Source organism: Microtus ochrogaster, linkage group LG9, assembly GCF_000317375.1.
Source record: "Microtus ochrogaster isolate Prairie Vole_2 linkage group LG9, MicOch1.0, whole genome shotgun sequence".
In the NCBI taxonomy this organism is placed as follows: domain Eukaryota; kingdom Metazoa; phylum Chordata; class Mammalia; order Rodentia; family Cricetidae; genus Microtus; species Microtus ochrogaster.
The window spans coordinates 1155901-1174379 of record NC_022034.1 but is presented as its reverse complement, the minus strand read 5'-3'; the positions used below and the strand labels follow the sequence as shown (position 1 = coordinate 1174379).

General features: G+C 34.2%; 3 protein-coding genes and 1 pseudogene across 3 annotated transcripts; all 4 read right to left on the bottom strand.

Moving 5' to 3' along the window:
* Positions 1-2872: 2872 nt before the first annotated feature.
* Positions 2873-3817, bottom strand: LOC101995776 (olfactory receptor 8K3-like). Its single transcript, XM_005363300.2, has one exon. The coding sequence runs from the start codon at positions 3815-3817 to the stop codon at positions 2873-2875; it is 945 nt and encodes a 314-aa protein (XP_005363357.1).
* Positions 3818-3923: 106 nt separating this feature from the next.
* On the bottom strand, positions 3924-10828 carry LOC101979424 (annotated as a pseudogene).
* Positions 10829-11628: 800 nt separating this feature from the next.
* On the bottom strand, positions 11629-12570 carry LOC101996068 (olfactory receptor 8K3-like). The gene has a single exon (XM_005363301.2). It carries the CDS (start codon positions 12568-12570, stop codon positions 11629-11631), a length of 942 nt encoding a protein of 313 aa, XP_005363358.1.
* A 3975-nt stretch (positions 12571-16545) lies between these two features.
* On the bottom strand, positions 16546-17487 carry LOC101979136 (olfactory receptor 8K3-like). The gene has a single exon (XM_013352264.1). The coding sequence runs from the start codon at positions 17485-17487 to the stop codon at positions 16546-16548; it is 942 nt and encodes a 313-aa protein (XP_013207718.1).
* Between the last annotated feature and the right edge of the window lie 992 nt (positions 17488-18479).

Here is an 18479-nt window from a genome sequence, read left to right as displayed (position 1 = left end):
ACTTTTGTACCCTGTCTTAGTCAGTGTTCTTTCATTGTGAAGAGACACCATGACCGCAGCAATTCTTATTGCTTAACTCCAATGCTTAAAGGACAGCATTTAATTGGGGCTTGTGAGCAGTTTCAGAGGTGCAGTCCATTGCGTTCATGGTGGGCAGCATGGCAGCATGCAGGCAGAATGCCCTAGAAAAGTTGGGAGTTCTACCCCCAGATCTACAGGCAGCTGCAAGAGAGAACATCACTGACCTGGCGTGGGCTTTTGAAACCCCAAGCCCCACCCCCGTCTCCTGAGTGACACACATCCTCTAAAAAGGCCACACTTTCTAATTTCTCTCGTGTAGTGCCACTCCCGAATGACCAAGCAAACAAACATATGAGCCCTTGGGGGCCGTTCCTATTCAAACCATCACACACTCTTTAACCAACATCTCTTCATTTTAATATACATATTAATGTATATTAAATATAATTGAATTTTTATTTATGTGGGTGCATGCACCTGTGAGTAGATATGTGCACGAGTGCAGAGATCTGCAAAGAAAGGAGAGTGACACTTGCTCCCAAGAACCTACAACTAGATCTAGTTGTAATCAACCTGATATGGGTGCTTGAAGCAGAACTCAGAACCTAGGTTAGAACATTATTTATTTTAACTACTGAACCATCTTGCCAGTCCCTAAAATTATTTTTACAAATATTTTGCTAATATTTTCTTTTATTCAGCATCACCATGTATGATTATGTCTACATATGTGCCAGTGTGAATGCACCTTTCTGGAATCAGCGCTCTCCTTCAAGCTTTGCTGAGTGTTGTCATGTGTGGCAAGTGCATTTAATCACTGAGCCACCTTACATGTAATCTATTCCTAATGCTATAATCTCTAGGAATGAAAACCTATTGCATCACTACTATGTCCTCAACCTAGGTTATGTTTTCATGGATACAATGTTTTTCTAATTTATTTTAAGGTTCTTGTTCTAACCAGCATTTTCTACTTTTGATGACCATCGTAAAGAATATTAGATTCAGTGAAACAAATTTTCTTGGTAATTGTTTTTTCCAATTCTATTTTTTATAAAAATTGTATGGTATAAAAAACTATATGAAACATTTTGAAATTCTAGTGACTTTGCATGATAATAAAATGCAAAATGAATTTCAACATAATTGATATGAACAATTGCAAACATCATCACACTTTATTCTTTATGATCTGTCATTTGATGTGGAATCTAAACTGCTGTTGTTTATGTTAGAAATGTACTATTGAGGCTTACTCATTTCAAAATGTGTCTTCAAATGTGGATGTCAATGATTTTTTATCTTTCTCTGGAACATAATTTATACTTATTCACTGAAATTGATTGAGGGAGAGAAAATATGTTAAAGCTGCAGTAATTTAAGTATTTTATTACTTGATGGATACCAATGACAAATAGTGTTGTTTTACCTTTTCATATCGAACTTTCTATTATTAAATTACAGTATTTTCAAAATATAAAACTTATGTATTCCTATGATTTAACTGTATAATTTTATTCTGAGAAATTCAACTGTATGATTGACCTTTCTTAACTCTTCATTTGCAGATCTCCATCTTACTATTCATACCCATTTACTAACCCAAAGAGCTCTTACTTAGCAATTGATTGGTGGCACAGATACATTTGGTACATTATGCAAATAAAATGACATGAAACCTAAGAAGGAAATACTTTTGTGAGCCTTGAGGGATTAGGAAGTATATATATGAGAAATTGAAACAGTACATGAAAATGTATTTCTAAAAAGTTATTGCTGAACTATTGTAAGAAATATAGCATATTTTTGTTTGTGATAATGTGCTTGTTCTAACAAGTATTACTATCATATTATTAGCTATATATAAATTATTATAATTAATATAATAGTTATATTATGTTTGTTACCATCAGCAAGCATACTGAATCCAATAGTACACTCGATGTTGCGTGGGTCAAATAAAAGGGTCTCCTCTCATCCGAGAAGAACAAGAAATACATTCATACAGTCACGTATTAAATGCAAGAATAAGACAATATGACATTTATAGTAATTTTATTATTTTGATTTAGAGAACTAAATAATGTACAAAGAGCAGGCAAAAAATAAAAATTGAGCCAGTGAAAAATGAATAAAAAGAACATTTATACCAATTTGCAGCAGAACTTAAACATTTATCTGAAGTGGTACATTTACTTAAAGGCATATATACACTGAACTAGAAAAAAAAATGACAGCACTAAAAAGCTACAGGTTATTTGAGAGGCAGAATACACCAAATTAACCATAACTATGGGCATCATAAATGAAATTAATGTTGTTGTGAGAAAAGGAAATGAGTCATAGATGCCCTTCTCGGGATCGGGTAATTAAACAACGTTCATGGTGATTTACAAACCAAGCAAGGGAACACGCTTTAGATAAATTTAGATTTTTACACAACTCATAAAAATGAATTAATCCCAAAATGTAAATATGTTTCCATAAAAGCTGCAATACATTACAAAACTTGATGAATGTATCAATAGTACAACCAGCATTTAACCCTGCTCTACCGAACATGCTCCTGTTGTTTCTAAGTTGTATAAAGTGCTACCATAAAATAATGTGATCTTTATATTCTAAAAATATTTAGCGTGATCACATTTATCCCATTATTAGAATTAGAATCCAGCTCTCTTCAATAAAATGGGATAAAATCTATTGTATTCCTCATAAATAATTCATTTATAACATTTAGCTATTTGACTACATGGACGAATGTTAACATTTAATTTTATGTTGATCCTTTGTACCTGCTAAGCATTTTTGTGGCAAACAAAGATGGAAAGACTCCACTCCTAAGTGTGTTTCAAAGGAAAGCACTGTGTACTTTTTTCCCTGTCCTATAAAGGGCATCTTTTACATCTTTGTTCCTCAAACTGTAGATCAAGGGATTCAACATAGGGATGATGAGGGTGTAAAAGACTGAAGCCACTTTGTCAGTGTCGAAGGAGTGACTGGATTTGGGCTGCACGTACATAAATATCAAAGTCCCATAGAAGACAGTGACCACAGTCAGGTGGGACCCACACGTGGAGAAAGCTTTGCGTCTGCTCTCAGCAGAGTTCATTCTGAGAATGGCTATCAGGATGAGCAGGTAGGACACAAGGACAACCAGAAGAGAAGAAATCAAATTAAAAGCTGCCAAGAACAACATTATCACTTCAGTTTCCTGTGTATTTGAGCAGACCAAGGATAACAAGGGGAGACTGTCACAGTAAAAATGGCTGATGACATTGTAGCCACAGAAAGACATAGTGAAAATCTTAATTGTAATCAGTAGAGCCACAATTGTACAGTAAACATAAGGAATTACTACCAGCACCCAGCAAACTCTTTTTGACATGATGACCATATAAAGCAGAGGCTTACAGATGGCCACATAGCGGTCATAGGACATTGCAGACAGAATAAAGAGTTCACAAGCTATGAACACAAGAAAGAAAGCTAACTGTGTAGCACAAAGGTTAAAGGATATTTTGTTTTGATCGACAATAAAATTTGATAACATTTTTGGCCCCACAGCTGTTGAATAGCCAAGATCTGTAGTAGCCAAATGTCTGAGAAAGAAGTACATAGGTGTTTGTAGCCTGGAATCCACCATAGTGAGGATGATCATGCCCAAGTTGCCAACCAGTGATATCAGATAGATGATGAGGAAGAGTCCGAACAATGGGCCCTGAAGTTCAGGGCGGTCAGTGACTCCCATCAGGATAAACTCAGTCACCACTGTGAGGTTGTTGTGGGTCTTCATCCTAGCTTATAAGAAAGCCTGTTCTGATTACAGAAATCAGCATTTAAGTACTGTATTTTATTGCTAATTGGAGGAACTTTTAAAAACTAATATACTGAAAATAAACCTAATTCTTTTGATTTTTAGGATTTAAAATAACATCTTTAATATGCACATATAACATACTCCCACATTCCTTTAAAAAAAGAAAGAGATGCAGATTTCAAGAATGGTTCTAAAGAAGATTTGTGTTATTAAATAATATAATTCAATATATACAAATATTTAGGTGTCCTTTTTTAAACTTTTACAGCTGGATTAGATATTTAATTGAAGACCAGTGTAAAATCTAAAATGGTTCCATCATTATTTAAATTTGTAGGGCTTCCCTTCATGTGCATTTGCAGGGGCAAACAAAATCTATTCTTCCCTAAGAAACTCTCAAAAGTTACATGTGGGTCCTGTTTGGCATTTTTAACCAGGTGTAACTTACCAAAAATAGATTGTGTTCACTAGATTTTTTGCACATCCCACTGGCCAGTACTGAACTCTTTATGGATCTGAAATGATAATTATTTGGGTAATTAGGTCAAACTTCTTGCTTTTCACTGGATCTGTTTTGGGCTTTGTCTTCACTATGCCAAAACTAAATAATATGGAATTGTGTGCTGCGTTTCAATTGCTTCCTGCGTATTTGTATAATCCTTAATTAAATAATATGTGTACATGATATAAATATGTAGTGTATAAATTTTTTTTAATATTTGTTTCAATATAATTTTGATAAATTTATTTGTATATTACAGTAAAGAACTTTCAAACATTTAAAGATGTCTGAGCAAATTAGAAAGAATGGGTTTTAGTACTGATTTAATAGCGAAGACTCAAAATTCTCTTTTTACAAAAAAAAGCTTACGGTCTATAATAATAATATTTAATGCTTCATGTTACACATATTTTATATTTTAACCACCACTATAAAGATAAAATTAAATAAAGCTTTAATTAATTGAACAGATAATTTGATATGATTTGAAATCTTCCTGGAAATCTTCTTGTGCATTATGTACACATTTTTTGGCAACTATAATCCAGAACACATAGGAGGTAATTTCTAAAAATCACACATATATATCATTATATATATATATATGAATATCTATCTATCTATCTGTCTGTCTGTCTGTCTGTCTGTCTGTCTATCTATCTATCTATATGAATGCATCCCACATCTCATGGTTCATAGATTAAAAATATTCAATTTTGTTGAATATTTCAAACATCAGCATTTACTGAATAAGAAGAGATTACAATTAATGTAGTTCTTAGTGAAGATGCTGGGTATAACTATGTAATCTCTAAATTAGCAGTAAGGACAAATATTTTACAGTGTTATATAAAAACGTATTTAATTTTCTCTCCTAAATTAATTTTTGGTTGTATTTTATAGCCCCAGATATTTTCCATATATAAAAACATACAATACATTATAACAAGCAAAGGCCTTAAACAAAAGATTTGTTTCCATTTTATTGTTTTATTTTGGTACTTTTACAGCAAGAATTAAACTTAAAAAAAGAAGCTATAAAACACAACACATTTTAAATAGTTAAATTGTTTTCTCTTTGGAAATTTAAGACTCAACACAAGAACCAAATATCTTTTTAAGAGTGACTATCTTTACTGAGTACTGTAAGATTGCTTTTAAAACTCTAAACAAATCAGAATTCAAATGTAAAACAAAGTTTTCATAATCATAAAACTGGAAAAACATCATCTCATGCTCAAATAATGATAGACACATCTTTGATGACCTGAACGTTTCATTTACCTCTTGAATAATTTAGACTCTGATTACATACATATATTTACAAACAAGTATTGCTTCAGAGGTCCTGTAGCAAAAATTACTGAAATTTAGAAAGACACAGAATGTGATATGGACTGCTAGTTTTTCAAATCTTTCATTAAAATATCAAGATAGTAAATTCATATTTAGATCATATAAAAATCCAACTCATCATTATATATGGCATATTATGTGTACATAAATTATATATATGGCATATTTTCATATACTGTATATAATTATACATTTGACAAACAATTCACCAAAATCTATGTTTAGCATATACAAAACCAGCATGTCTTATACTTGATTTGTGAAAGAAAAATGAATAATATGCCTATGACATATACTCACATTAAAACTCTTGATATATTACTGAGTAATTTTCAAATATGCTTAAATGAGTTGACATTCTTTAGATATAAGTATTTAAAATTATCATGAAGAGAAACTGAGAGCACCCTAGAGAATTTAGAAAGCACATAACTGATGGTAGAAATGGACACTTAGAGACTGCTGGGAAAGGATAAAATTTGAAAATATCCCAAATCCTTGCTGACATAAATGGCTAGATCACACTCTGTTACCTGTATGAAACCACTGTCCTGAATGTCTAATGTGGCTCTTAAAATGGGTTTTTAGGTCAATTTATGCTTTATTTGAAAGCACAGAATTCCTTCTCCCTATGGATCTTCTAAGGAGATCAGTGATCACATTTAAATAATTTGAGAGTCTAATTAGATGTCTAGAGGTTACTAACTAATTATCAGGGAATGATGTTATTCAACTATGACTTAATTCATTTATTTATACATCTATTCTATAATCCAAAAATCTACTTATGTACATTTCTCAATATATGTTTGAATGAACATATGGTCATGAGGTACAGGTGTTGAAAACATTGTACTATTTATTTAAATGTAGTCAAGAAACTAAGGTCACCTTTACCGTGAATTATTCACAAAAAAATAAACACAACAGGAATAAACAGGGTTAGAAAAAATTATTTCTAGTTACCAGAGAAAGTGAGGAGTTGGAAAGAATAATTACCAAATAGCTTTATAGTGGGAAAGCTTCTTTTGTTTCGGCATTTTTGTCTTTTTTTTTTTTTTGCTTGTTTGTCCTACTTTCTTTCTATTGTTTCTTAGTTTGTTTTTGTTTTTATTTTTGAGAAGAGGGGGAGGGAGGGAGGTAGGGATAAGCAGAGAAGCAGGGAGAGGGGAACCTAGATTGCTGGGTGGGTACTCATCTTTCATATTACAGTCAGATAAATGAGGCCTTAGTATATAAGCAATATATTTCACCTCCTGATAAACTGACAAAGTTTGACTTTTTTCAATCAACTCATATTTATTTTTTGAGACTGGGTTTCTCTGTAGCTTTGGAGCCTGTCCTGGAACTTGCTCTTGTAGACCAGGTTGGTCTCAAACTCACAGAGATCTGCCTGCTTTTGCCTCCCACATGCAAAGGCATGTGCCACCACCTTTAATCCCAGCAATTGGGAGACAGAGACATTTGGATGTCCATGAGTTTGAGGCCAGCCTAGTCTACAAGAGCTAGTTCCAGGAAAGCTACAACTGTTATACAGAGAAACCCTGTCTTGAAAAAGTAATGAGAGAGAGAGAGAGAGAGAGAGAGAGAGAGAGAGAGAGAGGGAGAGAGAGAGAGAGAGAAAGAGAGAATGCACTTATGGGAAGTAAGACTGTTGCATGTTAACATTGAATGATTTATTACAATATCCAATATATAATATCCAATAAAATCCTCCAGCAACTCATATTCTCCTCCCACACATTCCCAATTTTACACTGGTAGCTCTTCTATTGTCCTTCCATACTAAAGCAATGCTTCTGTGCTATGTTTATTCTTCCATATATATGTATTACATGTACACATACATACCTATATACACAAATAATCTGACTGTGGAGACCAATATAGGTGAGCCTGTTCCACCTCCACTGGCAGTCAGAGAGTTTGAGCCTACTTTTGCTTGCTCATAGTTGTTGACAACAGGTGTGGCTACAAGGAGAGATTCTGACCTAGGGTGTGGTTAATTAGTATTTCGGGTATAGAGGTGGATCTGCTCCACCTGGATCAAAGGTCAGGGAATTCAAATCTACTCCTTACATCCTGTTAATGAAGTCTGTCACATTTCCCCCTCCCCTTTTGAAGTGAAGTATATAAGCATATGGAAAATAAACCCGGAGGATTCAGGATTCAGTATTCACTGAATGTCGAGTGTTCCTGTCTCTTATTTTTCATATATTTCTGTGCCTTTTGCTTAATAATGCTAATCCTTGCCCTCCTGCCCTGGAATGTACACATTTCATCAAGGCTGGTCTTTGACATCTGATTTCTCTTTAAAGAGCATATCTTCTATGTTTCCTTTTATGAACACTTACTTACTTTTGTGAATTATATAGATAGCTTTCAACAATATACAAACTCTATAAGGCAATATTGCATAGCTTTTCAACTCTTTTAAGGGCATCATATATAACATTGTTCTTCTGATGGAGGAAGGTCATTGGTTAAGTAATAAAGAAACTGCTTGGGCTCATAGGTTAAAACATAGATGGGAGGAGTAAGCAGAACAGAATGCTGGGAGGAAGAGGAAGTGAGCTCAGACTTGACAGCTCTGCTCTCTAGAGCAGAGACACCATGCTTCCGTTCTCCCGGGCAGAGGCACCCGATGAAGCTCCGACCCAGGATGGACGTAGGCTAGAATCTCCCTGATAAGCCACCTCGTGGGTTACACAGATAATTAAAAATGGGCTAAATTAATATGTGAGAATTATCCTAGAAGAAGCTAGATAGAAATGGGCCAAGCAGTGTTTAAATGAATACAGTTTGTGTGTTGTTATTTCGGGCATAAGCTAGCAGGAGGCCGGGGTGCTGGGGACGCAGCCCCGCCGCTCCATATTACAACATTCTTCAAGCTATAGATTAAAGGAATTAACATGGAGATACCTGGGTGTAAAAGATGGAAGTCACTTTATCAGTGTCAAAGGAATGAATTTACATAGTGGGCAAATATATAAATATTAAAGTCCTGTAGAAGACAGCTACTACTATCAGGTGGGAACCATAAGTAGAGAAAAGCCTTTTTTTTGCCCTCAGCTGATTTCACTCTGAGAATAATAGCTGTGAGGATAAATAGTAAGGACAGAATGGCCACCAGAAGAGAAGAAATCAAATTCAAAGCTGATAATGTTAAAACTATCACCTCATTTTCGTGTTTATTTGAGAAAAATAAAGGTAACAACAACAAAAAAAACTATCACAGTAGAAATAACTAACAATTTTGTGGCCACAGATGAATAAATTAAGAATCTTTATGATACGTAGAGGTGAGACAATCATACCATAGAGGTAGGGAGTGGGGACTAGTATCCAGCATACTCTTTGTGATATAATGACAGTGTAGAGGAGTGGTTTACAAGTGGCAACATAATAGTCATAAGGCATTGCAGTGAGAATAAAAAATTAATCACTATAGTAAAGAAAGACACCTGGAGAGCACAAAATAAAATATTGTATTTTAATCCACAAGAAAGTCCCTTAACAGTTTTGACCCCATAGCAGTTCAATAACCACATCTGACATTGTGAGTTATCTGAGAAACAAGCGCTTAGATGTTTTCAGCTTGAAATCCTCCATGGTGAGGAAGATCACGCCTAAGTTGCCAACTAGTGATATCAGAGAGATGATGAGGAAGAGTCTGAACAATGGTGCCTGTAGCTCAGGATACGATGTCCATCAGGATGAACTGTCATCACTGTGAGGTTTTGGGCCTCCACCCTAGCTCATCAGAAAATCTGTTCTAAATAGAGCCATCAGTTTCATAAGTAATTTCTAAGTATATAGGATGATTTTACTTTGATTTTGGAAACCAATATAAGCAATATATCCAGCATAAGCTATCATTAGCGATTTGATCTTAGCCATTCCGACAGGTTTAAGATGATATCTCAGAATTGTTTTGATTTGCATTTCCCTGATGGCTAATGATTTTGAACATTTCCTTGAGTATCTGTTGGCCATTTGAGATTCTTATGTTAAGAGTTCTCTGTTTTGTTATGTACCCCATTTTTCAATTGTGTTATTTAGAAATTCAATGTCTAATTTCTTGAGTTCTTTATATATTTTGGAGATCAGTCCTTTATAATATATGGGAGTATGGGAGTAGAGGGGAGGGTGGAAGATGAAGAGGCAGGGAGAAGGGTAAAGGAATGGGATAGTCGAAAAGGAGGAAGGGCAGAGATGAGATCAAGGAAAGAGAAATCTTGATTGATGGAGCCATTATAGGGTTAGTAAAAAACCTGGCTCTAGAGAAATTCACAGGAGTCCACAAGAATGACCCCTGCTAAGACCCTAAGCAGTAGAGGAGAGGGGGGGCTGATCTTGACTAGCCTTATAGTCAGACTGATGATTATCTTAAATATCACCATAGAACCTTCCTCCAGCAGCTGATGGAAACAGAAGCAGACACCATCAGAGTGGGAAGAATGAGAATATGAACAAAGAGGTCAAGACCATGATGTGTTAATCCACTGAAACAGTCTACCTGAGCTAATGGGAGCTCATCAACTCCAGCTGGACTGGGAAGGAACAAGCATAGAATCAAACTAGCCCTCTGATTGTGGTTGGCAGTTGCATGACTGGGACAGACTGGGGGAAGGGGCACTGGCAGTGGCACCAGAATTTATCCCTATTGCATGTACTGGCTCTTTTTGGAACCTATTCTCTTTGGATGATACCTTGCTCAGCCTAGATATAGTAAGGATGGCCTTGGACCTTCCCCAAATCACTGTGCCAATCTCTGAGGATTGGATGGGGGTTGTGTTGGAAGGTATGAAGAGGGAATGGGAGGAGAGGAGGGAGTGGAAACTTGGATTGATATGTATAATGAAAAAAAAACAATAAAAATTAAAGAAAAATTAAAACCCATATACTCACTGAAAAAATATTTTTAACAAAAGAATAATTTATATAAAGAGGGCTTTAGAAAATTTTTAAATGATATCATAAAGCTTGGATTTGTTGTCAAATCCACAAAGTGATTTTCAAACAAAACTTAAAATATTGTTTTATGAGTGATTCTGGTCTTTATTTCTATTTTAAGATGTAGCTCTGATTGACCGCAGCCTAACTATGTAGTCAGGACTGACCTTCATTCCACTTGAATCCACATTCCAGATAATTATAAGGGTGGCATTTTATCCAATAATCAAAACTTAGTATCTGTCTTACAACTATTGTACTTTTCATGTAGAAAGGAAACATTAAATCATTCAGTAAAGAAAAATATAAACTAAGGTATTAAGATATATTCAGTTACAAGACAAAGGGGGTAAAAGCTGCCATAAAATTTTTAAGTCCGCATAAACACACAAACACAGAAACACACACATGTTTTAAATGGATGATACATTTAACTTATGAACTACTAATGCATGACATTAAATATTGCTATTGCATTATATAGGATGTGAGTGAAAGAAAAGTGATGTAAAATCAGGGCATAAGTTTCCGTTTGAAAAGAAGTCTTCTGAGTGCTATGATTTACAGGGATCTCCATCTCAAAGTGGTTTCCTAACATTGTGATCAAGATTTTTAAGAGTTTATAGAAAGACATATGAATACCAACTGTATGTAAATAATAACAGTGCAGGTAAAGCAAAAAGTCAGATACTTGTGAACACCAGACAATTTATTGTAAAGTTTAATTCACAAAATAAATTTAAATTATCTGAGACACTTGTCTCATCACATACAGCAAACACATTGTTACCCTGTTTAGATTTATACACTTTAAAATATATTCTTTCTGCTACTTCATTTGTTTCAAATGCTTTGTTTATAATCTGTCTCCTCTTCAGAGAAGCATTAGCTTTTAATGTTTTCTTCTCTGAAACGTATAACTCATGTAAATTTATTTCTGGTGAAGTATGACAACATTTTCTACCTTTGATTTTTAGGAGAAGATATTTTGTATTCTTTTCCCTGTCCTTCTTAGGGCCTGCTTGACATCTTTGTTCCTCAAACTATAGATCAAGGGATTTAACATAGGGATGACCATGGTGTAAAAGATGGAAGCTATCTTGTCAGTGTTGATGGAGTGACTGGACTTAGGCTGCACATACATAAATATCAAAGTCCCATAGAAGACAGTGACTACTGTCAGGTGGGATCCACAGGTGGAAAAAGCCTTGCGTCTGCCCTCAGCAGAGTTCATCCTGAGAATAGCTCTGAGAATGAGCAGGTAGGAGACAAGGATAACAACTGGAGAAGAAATCAGGTCAACAATTGATAAGATTAAAATTATCATTTCACTTTCCTCTTTATTTGTGCACAGCAAAGATGTTAACGGGAGACCATCACAGTAGAAATGACTGATAACATTGTGGCCACAGAAGGATGAAGAGAAAATATTTATGGTGACAATGAGAGCAACAAATATACTATAAAGATATGGGATTGCTACCAGGACCCAACATACTCTTCGTGACATAATGACATTGTATAGGAGTGGTTTGCAGATGGCCACATAACGGTCATAAGACATTGCAGAGAGAATAAAAAATTCAGCAACAATGAACATACTAAAGAAAGACAACTGGGTAGCACAAAAATAAAATGATATTGTATTTTTATCTATAATAAAATTTCTTAACATTTTGGGTCCCACAGAAGTTGAATAACCAAGATCAGTGATAGAAAGGTGTCTGAGAAAGAAGTACATGGGTGTTTGAAGCCTGGAATCCACCATGGTGAGGACGATCATGCCGAAGTTGCCAACCAATGTGATCAGATAGATGATGAGGAAAAGTCCAAACAACGGTGCCTGCAGTTCAGGATGGTCAGTGATGCCCATCAGGATGAACTCTGTCACCACTGTAAGGTTGTGGGTCTCCATCCGGGTTTATGACAAAATCTATTCTGAGTAGAGATCATTGCACAGTCAATTTATTTCAAATATCATTTTGTGGGTTTTTATTTTTCTAATAAGTTTTAATGAAATATCTCCAAATATTTGAATTTAGTCTTAAAACAAATCTAGTTTTGAATGTGTACATACAATCTTAAGCACATCTATACACATACATATGCAAATAAATTATTTGAAACAAATAAAAACATATTTATGAATCTTTCAATCTCTATAAATAAAAGTTTTAAACAGAATAACATCTTTGCAAAGATGCATGCTTTTCCCAACTGTGTTGGGAACCATCCCTTTTATCCAATATTAGACATTAGTTAATCTAAGAGCCATCATTATATATCAAAAGTGTACCCCAAGAATCATCCAGCCTCAAACACTAATACCCTCTGCATCTGAAAATATTGGTATACAGAGATATGTAAATGTACAAATGGATATATATTCCATATATATATGGGAAAACTACATAAAATCTTCAAATTGTAAATAGTTGTATTTTCACAAACATTGCCATCCTCTTAAACACCATCTATATATACAAGTATTCCCAAGAAGATTAGTTGAGTTGTATAAAATACTTTTCTGGCATATAAAAAATCAACAGGTCTCTCTCTCTCTCTCTCTATGGACTATTGGAAACTTGAAGCAGAAGTAAATGATTCAACAAATCTGTGCACTTTGGCTATAGTCACAAAGAACATGAGTTTTAAACAGTCACTAGACACACAAACCTACCTTAAAGTATTTTTCGTATAAATGTATCATACACACAAGGATTCTACTTCTTTGTTAGATCTGAAAAGATGAACAAATGAGGAGTTGGTAGAGAAAACGGAATGTACATCAACTACTACAGTATGTAGCTTGAGTAGACAAAAGGAGATATTCATAGTTTGTTATCATTTTGTATTACTATTTTATTCATTATATTGTCAATAAACTTAATAAGGATATAGCATGTGAGAAAATAACCTATTTTCAATGAAGGAAAAAACAATGCATATGAAACTTAAAAAACAGAATAAAAATTTAAATAGTCCCATTTATATAAATTATTCTCTTCTTGAAAGAACATTTTTTCTTATAATGCAATTCCTATATTCCTTAGAACCCACAAACCATGAAGAAATCTGAAATATAAGTGAGCAGTTTTATTAAAATTGTCTAATTAATGACCTCTCAATATTTTCCATTGACTAAGAGGTCCTGTATTTCAATAGTATAATTTTTAGTAGTAGCATTTCTAAATATGGGTACCCAATGCTGTGATAGATATTCAGTGCTTGATACTGGATTAAACATTAACTGTGGTGTAGATATAATGCAATCAAAGTGTAGTATGATGGCATTTGCTTGAATAAAAGTGAGGGACAGAAAGTCTTCCAAATATCACATAGAACACAATTCATTAAATTTCTACACTTCAAGAAGGCTTATCTGAATGCTTTCAATGCCACAGACAGAAGGAAGGAAACATTTATTAGTTTTTTAAACATGTGTATGTGTCAAAATTTGCTGGATAAAATAAGATGATTTACAGTGGCAATCACAGTGAAAGCTGCAGCCTCTGAGAGAATGGGAGTTGTATACTACGGAGCTCACTGTTGTGTGTACAGGTGATTGCATTTAATTTATACCTCAGCCACTTACAGTTGTTTTAAACTGTGGCTAACTATATTATTCCATGCTCAATATATACCCTTCATATAGTAAACATGTAAAACTATCAATTGTTGTATAATTGAAACACCCCCTCTTTGTTCCTTTTGTGTTGGTTTGATTTTCAATCACTGACTGTGAACTTTCTTATAGGTAATGACAAGAAGGTTTTCCTCTGAACACATTTAGGACTCAATGAAAAGAAAAGAATACTTTATTGTAGATTATTTTGTTCACTGATTACTTAAATGTTATTTTTCAAATCTATAATCTCAGGAAAATGAATAGTTTCTAGCAAAAACAATGAAGAAAGTAATGCATTTACAACCATGTTGAGATACAAATCCACTTCCTTCATCAAAGGTTCAGGAAACAGGTCAGAGAGACATATCCAGAGGTAAACACCTGAGTGTGTGAACCTGAGTGTGATCCTGAGGACACAAACACGGAAGGGAAAACTGACTAATGCACTATTCCTCTGATCTCTGTGCATGGGCCCTCACACATAAAAATAATAAATAAGTGTGAAAACTTTAAAGAATGAAAAGCAATCACAACTATACAGTTCATCCATAAACATTACTTGTTAAAGATTCAATTATTTAAGTTAGTTTAACATAATTCACTTATTCAAGGCGTTTCCATCCATATTTGTCACCACACATTGTTCTAATTGCCCCCCCCCTCTCCTTTCAGTCTCTGGATAGTTCTTTTCTTTATCCCAGACGCTCAACCAATCTGGATTAGAATATTTTTTTAAATACTCAGGGTAATCTCGAGTCAAATATAACTGAAGTTTTAAAGACAACATAAAATAAACTTAACACTTGTGTTCTCAAATTCTTCTCTTTATTGAAATTACTTTGTTATTTACTATCTCTTTTCTTTTAGGCCCTTTACTCGTTATAAATCTCTTTATATGTGTATGTGGCAGGGAAGAAGAGAGAGACAGACAGACAGACAGACAGACAGACAGACGGACAGACAGACACACAGACACACAGACACACAGACACACAGACACACAGAGAGGGAGAGATTTAGAGAAAGACACAGAGAAAGGAAGACAGAGATGAGATGTTATATAAGAAAAATATCTAAGAAAATTTTTCTTTGTATGATTAAAAGATAGATAATAGCATTAGTCCTCTCAACTTCAGGGAATATGTTCAAAAAGAATATTAAATCGAGAAATTAAGAGGTATTTTGCTTCCCAGACATTGAGAAATATTAGAAGAACAGACACCAAACCACACATGAGAAACTCTAGATGGGGAAAGCATAGCAAAGGATGCCCACATCTCCTTATGCTTAAACTAGAGAGCTCTGTGTGACACTTTGTTACCTTCTGTGAGACTCCTGCTTTCGTTTCCCACTGCGGTTCTCAGCATGGGCTTCTGAGATCTATTTATGTGTGTTCTAAACCATAGAGATTCTCCCTGAGGAGAAGTTATTATTACCAGGTAACTGTTGGGAGTCTAATGAGGTGATGTTTGATGGTTATATAAACTACCAGGATCAATTTGTATTAAACTATGATTTAGTTTTTTTGTTGTATAAGCCAGTATTTCAGCTTATACTTATGAAAAATTATTGAAGCTAGGTTCTCAGAGATGAATGTGTGTTGTCCTGCTTACTGAGACATAATGTGTAATTGCCAGTATGTAAAATATAAGAAATAAGCAATTGTGGATGAATTCAGAAAAGTAAGGGAACAATGAGAGATCGGAACATGGTATCTCGGTGGATGTGGATAGTTGAGCACATTGATATGAGTGAGAACTTATTATCTAAGCAAACCTCTTGATAGACTGATAAAGTTTGATCAATTTACAAATGTGTAAAGGTACTAAAATATAAAGAGTGCACTTTCAGGAAGTAAAACCAAGACACATATTAATATTGAGTAATTTATTGTAAAATCCAAAATACAATATCCATTTAAACCCTCCTGAGAAATCTTATTTCCTTCATTTACACATAGGCTTTAATGCTGTTAGCTCTTCTGTTGTACTTTTCTTCTGAAGCAATGCTTTTGTGCTGGTATGTTTATTTTTCACAAACACACACATATGTATGTGTAATACATGAATACACACACACAAACACACACACACACATATATACATATATATGTGTATATATATATATATATATATATATATATATATATATATATATAGAGAGAGAGAGAGAGAGAGAGAGAGAATATCTTCTACTTTCCCATTGTTGATGTTCACTTCACTACTGTGAATTATTTGGATTACTTTTAACAATATAGGAAATCTACCAGACAATATTGCATAGTTTTTCCACTGTTTTTTTAAGGGAATCTTTTACATCTTTGTTCCTCAAGCTATAGATTAAGGGATTCAGCATAGGTATAACCTGACTGTAAAATATGGAAGTCACTTTATCAGTGTCAAAGGCATGAATGGACATAGGCTGCAAATACATGAATATCAAAGTCCCATAGAAGACAGCGACGACTGTCAGGTGGGACCCACAGGTAGAGAAAGCCTTTCTTTTGCCCTCAGCCGAGTTCATCCTGAGAATAGCTGCCAGGATGAATGCATAGGACACAATGACTACCAGAACAGAAGAAAGCAAATTAAAAGCTGATAATATTAAAATTATCACCTCAATTTCATGAGTATTTGAGCAGGCCAAAGACAACAAGGGGAGACCATCACAGTAGAAATGTCTGATAACATTGGGGCCGCAGAAGGACACAGTGAAAATCTTTATGGTAAGCAGAAGTGAGACAAATATACCATAGAGGTAGGGAATGGTGACCAATGTCCAGCATACTCTTTGTGACATAATGACAGTGTAGAGGAGTGGTTTGCAGATGGCAACATAACGGTCATAAGACATTGCAGAGAGAATAAAAAATTCAGCAACAATGAACATATCAAAGAAAAACATTTGGGTAGCACAAAAATAAAATGGTATTGTATTCTGATCTACAATAAAATTTCTTAACATTTTGGGCCCCACAGAAGTTGAATACCCAAGATCTACAGTAGCGAGGTGTCTGAGAAAGAAGTACATAGGTGTTTGCAGCCTGGAATCCACCATGGTGAGGATGATCATGCCCAAATTGCTAACCAATGTGATCAGATAGATGATGAGGAAAAGTCCGAACAGTGGTGCCTGCAGCTCAGGATGGTCAGTGATGCCCATCAGGATGAACTCAGTCACCACTGTGAGGTTGTGGGTCTGCATCATGGGAAAATCTATTCTGGGTAGAGATCATTACACAGTCACTAGATTTCAAATATCATATTACTAAGACTATCTTAAATAAAATATTTGCAAAAGTGTGGATTTATTCTTTTAAAATAAACTATTTACCACGATATACAAACATTCATGCACATCTATACATAATTGCAAACATGTGACTTTAAATAAACAGACACAGATATGTGTCTTTGATCCTCAACCAATGGTAAATTCATCAGGATTGACAAAATTCATTGCCAACAATGCTTGCTTTCCCCAACTTTGATGAAAATTACACCTTTAGTCAAATATTAGACATTAGTTAATCTTGAAAGAATTTTTCTATATCAAATATTCAACCCTGACAGTATAAAATCTCAAACTCTTGGTATAAATTAAGCTGAATATGCAGATATATATACATATATATGTGTATTTAATATATGTACATATCTAAATATATATTTATAAAATAAGATTAAGTCTTCAAAATGTGAATAATTGTAATTGTAGGTATTTGGATTTATGTACACATTGATTAAATTTATTCTTATTTTATTTGTATTTCTTATATGATTAGTACCATGGTCTGATACTTGATAATTATATATTTGTAGTAACATGTAATATATATGCCATACATAAACCTACTAAAATTTTTAAAATGCACATACTGCTAAATTTCTTTGTAGATCTATGGAATTTTAGGATTAAAATGGAACATCTTCAGTTGTTTTCCCAACTCATGTTGATCAAAACTATGAATAAGAGTAGCATTAAAGACCTCATTTAGAAATATCTTGATATGAAGAAACCAAACAGCATGTAAAATGTCTTTGCCATCCTTTTTCACACTACCTATTATACAGAAATATTCCTTGGGAAAATAAAGTGAGATGTATAAAATACTTTTTTTCTTATAAAAATTCAAGAGGTCTCTGTTTGGACCTCTGAAAACCTGAAGTACAAGAAATGATCCAAAAAGTTTGTAC

Excerpts from the sequence above, each read along its gene's own strand:
- LOC101979136 (XM_013352264.1), bottom strand. The coding sequence starts at position 17,487 with ATGCAGACCCACAACCTCACAGTGGTGACTGAGTTCATCCTGATGGGC.
- LOC101996068 (XM_005363301.2), bottom strand. The coding sequence starts at position 12,570 with ATGGAGACCCACAACCTTACAGTGGTGACAGAGTTCATCCTGATGGGC.
- LOC101995776 (XM_005363300.2), bottom strand. The coding sequence starts at position 3,817 with ATGAAGACCCACAACAACCTCACAGTGGTGACTGAGTTTATCCTGATG.